This window comes from Salvelinus namaycush, chromosome 7, assembly GCF_016432855.1.
Source record: "Salvelinus namaycush isolate Seneca chromosome 7, SaNama_1.0, whole genome shotgun sequence".
NCBI classification, from domain to species: Eukaryota; Metazoa; Chordata; class Actinopteri; order Salmoniformes; family Salmonidae; genus Salvelinus; species Salvelinus namaycush.
In genome coordinates, this window is record NC_052313.1 from 15,454,951 (window position 1) to 15,465,577 (window position 10,627).

General features: G+C 43.9%; 1 protein-coding gene across 1 annotated transcript in view; it reads left to right on the plus strand.

Moving 5' to 3' along the window:
* Positions 1 to 7,550, plus strand: part of LOC120051014 (heparan-sulfate 6-O-sulfotransferase 1-B-like) — a 97,218-nt gene extending 89,668 nt beyond the window's left edge. Inside the window, exon 2 of the mRNA XM_038997588.1 lies at positions 4,879 to 7,550. Coding sequence (XP_038853516.1) covers positions 4,879 to 5,590 — 712 coding nt within the window. The 3' untranslated portion in view covers positions 5,591 to 7,550. The remainder of the gene's footprint in view (positions 1 to 4,878) is intronic.
* Positions 7,551 to 10,627: the final 3,077 nt, after the last annotated feature.

Consider the following 10,627-nt stretch of genomic DNA (forward strand, 5'->3'; position numbering starts at 1 on the left):
GGTTATGCTACTATGTACTTGTGTTGTGAAAAACATGAACACCATCTAGTTGGCTTCAGCTTTTCATACACAGTGGAGGCATGACCGTGCCACTCACAGTTCTCATACCAAGAGACGTATGTAACCCTTCTAAAATATATCTATCAATTTACCCACTTTTGCAGTAAAATATTTGTACACAACCATCCATTTCATATAGGGGAGACATTAGAGGTGAGAAAACATGTTTGTGTTTTGTTCTACCTCAGGTAGGGGTATCACATTTTTTTGGAGGCCTTGCCAATAGCCTAAACAAAGTCACATGGCCATAGAAGGGACACACATCTTCCAAGCTAATGCTAACAGGATGCCACTGAATCTGGACTTTCCCCCAGCCCTCTCTCCTAACCCCATGTTTCCCCCAGCCCTCTCTCCTAACCCCATGTTTCCCCCAGCCCTCTCTCCTAACCCCATGTTTCCCCCAGCCCTCTCTCCTAACCCCATGTTTCCCCCAGCCCTCTCTCCTAACCCCATGTTTCCCCCAGCCCTCTCTCCTAACCCCATGTTTCCCCCAGCCCTCTCTCCTAACCCCATGTTTCCCCCAGCCCTCTCTCCTAACCCCATGTTTCCCCCAGCCCTCTCTCCTAACCCCATGTTTCCCCCAGCCCTCTCTCCTAACCCCATGTTTCCCCCAGCCCTCTCTCCTAACCCCATGTTTCCCCCAGCCCTCTCTCCTAACCCCATGTTTACCTGCGGTATCTTATACTTTTCACCCATTTGAGCCACGCGCCAAAGTGCTCGAGAAAGCAAAATGGTGACTTCTAGAGAGATAATGAAGCAGCACTACTTCAGCAAAGTGTCAGTCAACAGAGCTAAATCCTGAGCCGTATGACCAGCCTGCTACGCCTCAGTAATAAGGCTAAAGCCTTGGCCAGTATTAGTATTGACTGGCCGCGCGTAAAGCGGGCAGGTAGGTAATTACCAGGTTATTGGCTCATGCAGCCATCCTCTAATGCTGTCGGGGCATGCACACGGCTGCCCAGTTTAATCACTGTGGAAACAGGGGGAGTTGGGTGATTAAAAAGGGGGGGGTCTATCAGTAGTCAGGACTCGGCCTCGCACCAATGGGCTCCAGGGGCCTGCAACACCATAATGACCTCATAGGAGAGAGGAATGGAACAAGGCCTCTCCCCTTGGCAGCAAGAGAGATGGGAAGATAAGCAGGAGATGGAGAAAGAGGGGTGACAGAGTGAGATTAGAAAAGAATGAGAGAAAGAGAGGGAAGATTGGTGGTAAGTGGACAAAGGGGAAGGAGAGGAGTGTGAACGATTTGGGGGGAAGGCGAAGAAAACATTTGGGCGACAGACAAAAAAAGAGAAGAAGAAAGAGAGCGAGATTTTAGAAGTGACACGGGTTAGAAGGAAAATACTCCTAATTCTCCCTCTTCTCTCCTCTGTATTACTGCAGTGCACCTCTCCCGCCCTCCCTGCATTGGGACTTTGGCTGAAGTGCCTTTGGTTCTGGTCCAGATATGGCCGGGGAGGTGGCGCGTGTATGCCTGCGCGGATGGCAGGTGAATGGGAGGATATGTCATCGTAATGGCTCTGTGTAATGTGGTGTCACGCCGTGTGAGGAACAGGCACCATTGTAAAAGGGTGCCTATGCTAGCGTTATTCAGAGGCTTGCACAGCAGCAGCACCGGCCCCGTTCTCTCTCCTTCCTCCTCTTTGCCATTTTCAATCTTTCTCATTTCACCTCGTGCTGTTTAATTTCCCTTTTCATTCTCTCATTCTCCTCTGTCTCTTTTGTCATGGTTATATTTAACGTTTTCTCTTTCTTCCTTTTTTGAAGCTGTCCTCTATTTACCCCCCCTCACCCCCTTTCTCGCTCTCTCGGTCCTCTTCCCACTCTTTCTCTTTAACTTCCTCTTCGTATAGCTGTTGCCTCCTACTGTGCATATCTTAACGTCAACATTGTTTGTGCTACTTCTCTTAATCTCGGTTTGTCTTTCATCTTTTCAACCAAAGGCGGCCGACCTATGGTCTTTAGGTTGTTATTTTGAGAACTGGTTGATTTTTAAACTACCACTTGAGAATCTATTGAGTTTAGTGTTACCTAATTGTTTGAGAAACACTACTCTGTCCATCTATCTCACTCAATGTTGTGAACATAAGAAAACATGGCCTCGCTTATCTTTTTAGAGAACACTGTAAAAACGGACGTCACGCGGCTGTGTGGCTTTTCTAAATATTGTGGTATGGATATCTCTTGCGATATGGATATTGGACATGTGAATTGATGTGAATTCAATTAATTGTGCCGCCTTAATGCATGTGACTTAATTTACTATACAGTAATTGTAAATCAACATGTTCTCAGTGATTCAGGGAATATTTTGTGCATACTGCCATCAAGTGGCATTGTTGTGAATTACATCCTAACTAATAATGTGCTGCATCCAAGTGTCTGTTTTTAAATGTATGTAAAGTATTTTGTATGTAATGTCTTTTTCTTTATGTGTCGTACCCCAGTAAGACTAGCTGTCAACATTGGCGTTGCCTAATGGGGATCCTAATCAAATCCAAAATCAGTCATGCCTGTGCTACTACACAAAGAACATGTGTGTGTTATAACACTCTATCCATCTTGTGAGACGCTGTCATGTTTCTGAAATACCTATCTTGTGGCAAATTGTCATCATTATTGCTATCCCATTAGAATAGCGCAGTCAGCATTTTTGGCTGATAGATACTACCAGTATTGGGCCCATCCATCAACAGTGGTGCAGAGTTGCTCCGCTGTGGGTGGGTGTGGGAATGAGACTTCATCGTCCGCGGTTTGGTTGCTTGTGCGTGAATGTGAGTGTGAACTAGATGGTCTGTGTGTGTATGCAAGAGAAAGACACATACACACTCAAATACAACAGCATGGTGTCTAGCAAAAACTCTGAGAGAGAGCAGACACACAAAGTCTCTGTGTCTCTCTCTTTGTCTCTTTCTGTCTTTATCTCTCCCCCTCTACCCACCAATTCCAACCCCATCATATCTCATTCTACCAGGTGTGCTGGTGTAGTGAAGGCCCCCGGGGGGGGGGGGGGGGGGGTCCTGCCGTGTCGTACACTCTGATTCGCTCGCAATGTTGACTGAGCAGAGCGCTAATTTGTTATGAGATCAGAACTCCCAATTGTAACCCACCTCCAGACTCCAGTTCTCCCCAATCCAGCTCAGCCATTCATCAAGAAATGCTCATTTTTTTTCACTCTCTCGCATTAGTTCCCCCTCTTATCTTCTCTAGTCATACCAGGGGGCATGGCTGGGAGTTGAGGTGTGATACTCTATTCTACTTTTGTTTTGTGCATCTGTATGCTAAAGGGGATGAACTACTTTTTAAAAAAGTTAACAGTCTTTTGTTTCTCAACGTGAGAAAGTGTTGTCTTTTCAACACCCAATTCACTCCAATTATACAATAACTCGCTAATGCGGTCAAGTCCCCTGGAATTTTCCTGAGAATCGCGAAAACCCCAAAGGCCTAGAATTCCAAACTCAAAAATATTGAACCTTGACTACTACACTGATACTAGACAGAGGTGGGCGTGATTGGATACGGAATGAGAGACGATAAGAAGAGTAGTTGTCATCCCCTGTGTACCCCTTCGAAGACCTGAAAGTCTGACCTTTTCACCTGCACCTGCCAAAAACAAGGGGCTCCTCTTTTCCCCCTCTGTTACCTGGCACAAAATGGCCACCTTGTTGCGTCGCTGTCTCTCTTTTCCAGCCAGGGGTGTAAACTAAGTAGCAGTTGGCTCTATTGTTGATTGAATTGAACTTGGCATTACTGTGGCCACTGTCTCTGTTTTAAAGGTTGTGTTATGACCCGGCAAATGTAGATAAGAGTATAGGGATCACTCTGAATCATTATCAGACCCCATCTCCAGCTCTCTAACCCAAATCCTATTACCATGGTCTGTCTGTTTTGCTAAGGCAGTGACCCTTGGCTGTTTCTCTGCAGTCAGATTGAATCTTAATGTTATGACATAAGTACAGGCCAGACAGTGGAGTTTAATGGGAAGAATAGCGAACAGTTTGCTCATCTGGCGTGTAAAGGAGAACAGGGTTGTGTAGGCGAGGGCTATGGATGTTGGGGTCAGGGTTGGTCAACAACAATCCACACACACACACACACACACACACACACACACACACACACACACACACACACACACACACTGCCCCCCGGAGTTGGAATGTATTTACTGTTGTCTCGGTGTCTGTGAATGTCTGGCTCCCGCTGCAGAGCAGTAGAATACCACACCAAGGTCAGGCCTCTTGCCATTGCACGACAGGTATTTCTGATTACACAGATGCAGAGGAATGTTCCGCCCCTGTTTTCTCTCTCGCTCTCCCCATCTTTTATCCTCTGGAGATGATTGTTTCAAGATGTGCGTCACTCCAGGTCTCTGGTCTGGACCCCGTAGCCCCTGAGGTCTGGAATTTTTGCTATCTGGTTAAGCGCCAACGATAATTTCCCCAATATATCAAAACTGAAGTCAATGTCAACATTCACTGCAGTGATTTGTGGTGACATGAAGCACCCCTGATTCTTCAGACTGCCTCCCCCCATTTGAGTACATTAATACGTTTCACAGGTGTGCTCTTCATAATTCACTTCAGTTTTTGACAAAACTTCAAGTGGTCGGTAGAATGTACATGAAAATCTTTACATTGTCACTGTTGATCCTTGAAGGCTTCCGTAGTTCATCTCATGTTGAGGAGACCATAGCGAAACCAGATTTGATCCTGCTGACTTAGTCAGTCGTCACTCATTCGTGTTTCTTGAAAAATCACTGTGTTGATTTTGTTTTCAGTCACTAAGTGTGTTTTCCTCTGTTGTGTTTTGCAGGAAGTTCTACTACATCACCCTGCTGAGGGACCCTGTGTCACGCTACCTGAGCGAGTGGCGCCATGTGCAGCGCGGCGCCACCTGGAAGACGTCCCTCCACATGTGCGACGGGCGCACGCCCACGCCCGAGGAGCTGCCGCCCTGCTATGAGGGAACGGACTGGTCCGGCTGCACGCTGCAGCAGTTCATGGACTGCCCCTACAACCTGGCCAACAACCGGCAGGTGCGCATGCTCGCCGACCTTAGCCTGGTGGGCTGCTACAACCTCTCCACCGTGCCCGATAAGCGGCGCTCGCAACTTCTCCTGGAGTCGGCCAAGAAGAACCTGCGCGACATGGCCTTCTTCGGTCTGACGGAGTATCAGCGCAAGACGCAGTTCCTGTTCGAGCGCACCTTCCGACTGCGCTTCATCCGCCCCTTTGTGCAGTACAACAGCACGCGGGCAGCCGGCGTGGACCTGGACAATGACACGGTGGCGCGCATCGAGGAGCTCAACGACCTGGACATGCAGCTGTATGACTACGCTCGCGACCTCTTCCAGCAGCGCTATCAGTACACTCGGCAGCTGGAGAGACGCGCGCACCGCTTGGCGCTTCGGGGTCGCGGTCTCGATCCCCGGGATTTTCTCAGAGATGAGGGCGGTATGGGGGGCGAAGGGACAGCCAGGCTGCCCACAGAGGACTACATGAACCACATAATTAACAGGTGGTAGCCCCCACCCCAACCACCCACCTAGACACCCACTTTCCTGACCTCCCCATTGTCTGGTATGGTGAGGTTGCATCAGAGTGAATGTTTAGGAAAGTTTAAATTTGGCACTTGTGGTTTGGGAAGGAGACAATTGCAGAGGATTGGGTGACTTACCTATGGACTTTGCATGAGCCAAGCTGTGGGTTGCGGACCAGATGATATCCCTTCTAGCTCCTAGATGACATAGACGTTTTGGTCTTCTTAGACTATGTGGAGAGGTCAGATATTTGTGATTGGAAGCCCATGATAAACCTGAGTCACCCTCTGGAGTTCTAGAAGCAGCAACTGTCTCTACACTCCTCAGATTTTCCTTTACAAAGTAAACAAACTTGTTTTACTTGCCGTTCTATGTCTTAGCCCACAAGAATAACCTATGTGCTTAATAAGTTGTTTGAGGAGTTTCAAAGCAGTGAGATGAGAAATTACCTGTACTTTGGGCCAAAAGTATTTCAATAGTGTCTAAGCAAAGGACATTTCCGACAAGCTATCTTTTTATTTATTCAATTGCTTTCTGATCATTTGAAATAGATATTTTTCCAATGTGAGAGACTATTTGGCCCACCTTGATATACAGTATGGCACTTGTAAGTGATATAAAGTCATGATTGTCATAACATACCCATCAATTTGCTGAAAGTTTACTAACATGTATCAAAGTTTAGAGTTATATCTTAATATAAATGACGGATAAACAGATTTTTTTTTTTACACTTGTATGTTTTCACCATTTTGTCTGAATGTCTATGAAGAGGCCAGTCTCTTTGGTTCCGATGTATTTTAATTCACCCGTTGGATTGTGATCTGTACACTAAAGGAGATGTACATGAATGAGAAGGTAAATGATTGACATGAAGGTTCGTCATGTGATTGTCTAGGAACATTTTCGACCACATAATCTACATACAACAAAGGATGCTCAACAGGAGACGGACTGGGGGTCTCATACTGAAGGGAGACACTAAAAACAGGAAACACTGTCATTCTTATTACTTGTACAAAGGTGTGTGTGTGTGTGTGTGTGTGTGTGTGTGTGTGTGTGTGTGTGTGTGTGTGTGTGTGTGTGTGTGTGTGTGTGTGTGTGTGTGTGTGTGTGTGTGTGTGTGCGTGTGCACTTTTGTTTCTGTGCTTTCATGCTCAATACATTTCCCTTCTCTGTTTGGGATCAAGTGTGTCATTTAAAACCAGAATACAATGAACATGTGTAATGGATGGATTATTAGCCGAGGTTGCCATGCTCCCCAAGATGTGTTTTATTTTTAATAATGCATATTTAAATGTATAAAAGTGCAGGTAAAATATTAAAGTTGAAGAATGGACAGCCTCTTGCCAACCACAAACTCTTTTTGTTAATAATCTTTTAATTAAAAAAAAAAAATAGAATGATCCCCTGGAGAGCGGTGTGTTTAATTAAAATTCAAACACAATGGGTATGGACATGATATAACCATTATCATTAAATACTGGTGTATATGGAACCTCCATATTTGTCCTATTTATAATTCTGCTCATAAAGTCTCCAATCCAACAGCAAATACTGTGATCCCACAGGCATGGCCAGTACTAAAAACAGGGCCACATCTGAATGTTTTGGGAGTGTTAAGATGCTAAGGAATTATTATTATTATTAAGGAAATATGGACCAGTGTGTGCAGATCCTGCAAATGACTCATAGTCTTGTCATCAATAGCAGAATGTTTGTTTGAATGAGTTATACTTATGTCCCAGGGCTCATAAGCAACCATTTCACGGTAAAGTCTACACCAGTTGTATTCGGTGCATGTGACAAAATAACATTTGATTTGATTTGACCCTCTCCAGAGCAGAGGTCAAACAATGGGTTCCGGAAGATTCCGCTGATGCAAAGTATTTTTTATCTTATTTGGGAAAGATAGTTTTGGGGAGGATTGGTTACAAATCGTGTGTGTGTGTGTGTGTGTGTGTGTGTGTGTGTGTGTGTGTGTGTGTGTGTGTGTGTGTGTGTGTGTGTGTGTGTGTGTGTGTGTGTGTGTGTGTGTGTGTGTGTGTGTGTGTGTGTGTGTGTGTGTGTGTGGACATGTTTAACTATACTTGTGGGGACCAGTAGTCCCCACAAGAATAGTAAACAAACAACATTTTGACCAACTGGGGACATTTTGTTAGTCCCCACAAGAAAAAGGGATATTTCTAGGGGGTTAAGGTTCAAATTAGGGGTTAAAGGTTACTGTTACAAGTTACGGTTAAGATTAGGGTAAAGGGTTAAGTTTAGGGTTAGGGAAAATAAGATTTTAAATGGTAATCAATTGTGTGTCCCCACAAGGTTAGTTAAACAAGACTGAGTGAGAATGTAGTGATGTAGGACATTTGTAAACAAAGTCTCCGGTCTGGTTTTACCCATATTGTATTATTGCTGTGAGTATTTCTGTTCTTCATGCAGATTGGATCTTCTATTCAACAATAAAAATAAAAAAAGATATTCCTTTGTATTTCAGTCTCTGCTCCTATTCCTTGTACTCAGAATGGACCGGGCAGAATCCTAAAAACTGCTCTGAGATCAACCTCTCATGGAGCGAGCTACAGCATGTTGCCAAGGACTGAAAGACATGGGAGCACATTGTGGTCATGTCCCATAGGGGATGAAGAGGGTAGAGTAAGTAAGTATTGGTTGTTTCAGTTCACACACAAATTACCTCATCAATGACCTGCAATGAAAAGGATGAGGCTGCTAATACATATCATGGTAGCATCTCTATGAAATGTTTTCAAAAGTAACATAGCCCATTTCATTTGATCAACACAGAAGTAATTCCCTTTATGAATAATGTCCACCCAAATTGTGGCCAGATGGAGAAAAAAATCAGTTAAAACATCTTCCAAGTAAGAGGCCTAGCAGACAATCACTCTGGCCTTTCACCATTTTGTCAGGCAGACTCATTGCCAAGGTAAGTTGACGCTTAAGCTTAAATTAATAATCCACAGATGAATGAGTTGCTTTGGGTTGAGAACGGAGACTTGTTCTCAACCCAGTGTCGTCTGCACAAAGTCAGGAAACGGAAATCAGGAAACGTTTTGAGATTGTGTAGGGTTTGAACAAGCGGCAGTGGAAACGGAGAGGTTTTTGGACTATCATGCTCTCCCGTCCCTGCAGAGCCAGGCAAACAAATGGCAACAGCTGGCCAGGTTTAACCCGGGGGGAAATCTGCTCGAGTTGAGCTCCACATGAGGCATAGCTAAGGGCATACCAAGGTCACATTCATTCACCCATTATGTATAATTATTCTCTACAGAAAAACATTGCATTAACAATGTATAAAAGCACTGCCGCAAAACACACGACAGCACCACAGCTGTTCTCTTGGAATACTGGTAGCATGTTCTCTGTGTTCATGTTTTAACTTATCAGAACATACAGTAGAGCAAACCGCTTGATTGGAAATTGGGTAATTTATAGGTGAAGTTAGTCCTAAACGTTTTAGTATTTTCTAGTGTAAGCATGACTTTGATAAACAATGTAAACCTACATTTGTTGTTGTCATATGTAGTACTTGTGAATGCTATGCGGCGAGAACATCAACATAAAGCTGGAATCCGCAGTACAGGGAAACAGTGCCACTGGCTGCCCCACTGCGTTATTGTTTTGGTAGCAGAGCTGAGGAGCGTCGCGCTGCTCGCCCAGCAAAACAGAAGAAGAAATACATTATTGTGCTCTTCTATTGCTCGTGCAATGATGTCTGTGGCGGAGAACTCTGTTTATTGTTGGCAGTAACATCTTAGTTGGTGTAATATTGCAAACTGACATGTCTGTTTCACCATTAAAGATTCCAGCTTTAAGGGTTCCGTTGTTCTTTTCTTCAATTTGACTGTTGAAACATTACTTGAATTTGTTTCCCACTTACCTCACAATTACAGTTCCATTTTTACAATTTTCTTTCAAATGTGTGTGTCCCTCTTTCTCACTGTGTTTAAAATGAACATGTGTCCACAAACACAACAAGGTGCACTTGTTACTATATCTGACCTAAACCCCAGACATCATGAATGAACTGAATAACAAGTCTTTATACTGATATAGATACACATGTTGTTTCATGTCTGAATCGCAATGAATAAGTCGGGTCAACTGGTGGCTGTGTTTGGAGAGAACTCCAAAGAAAGATATCATCAAAACACTGCATTGAAAAATCTGTGGATTTGGCAGAGAAAGAGAGAGGCTGAGGAAATAGCAGGAAGATAACCCATGTAGTATTGTGCATTTTTCGGTTTGCTCCAGAAATGCCATTTTCCTTATACTTCTCATTACATTTAAATTGTGTTAGTGGGGACAGAATTGAATTAGCAGAGGTATTAGTGTATGTGAGATAAAACAGTTTACTTCGTATAAAGGTCTATATGCCACAAGATTGAAAGGGGGAGGCAGGTAGCCCAGTGGTTAGAGTGTTGGGCCAGTAACTGAAAGGTTGCTGGATCGAATCCCCAAGTTGACAAGGTAAAAATCTGTCGTTCTACCCCTGAACAAGGCAGTTAACCCACTGCTTCCCAGTAGGCTGTCATTGTAAATAGTAATTTGTTCTTAACTGATTTGCCTAGTTAAATAAAATAAGACTGCTTTTGTTATGGTCTCAATGATTCAGACTATTTGTGTATTTGGTCTCCCTTGATGAGTGATTCTAACTGTTACATTAATTGAATCAAACACAACAGCATTCCAACTCTGAGCGGTATTTATATCATTGAGCAAAGTATTTATTGACATAACAAAATCGTTTTTGTGAGGTGACATAGGGTGACTGCACCAAAACTTTTCACTGAGCCTTGATGTTGATTAAATATTGAACTGTTTAACAAAGATTAGGCTCTGTCTCCATCTGCTGGCTATATGCTGCCTGTCAACAACAATTCCTGCTCATGTTAGCTGGACACGTCCCCATTTATTGTTTGAGTGAAAGATTAACTTAGAGCCAACATGTATACTGTATAATTACTTGTAATAAGCATGTATAAGCAGTATAAACATTTATAAAAC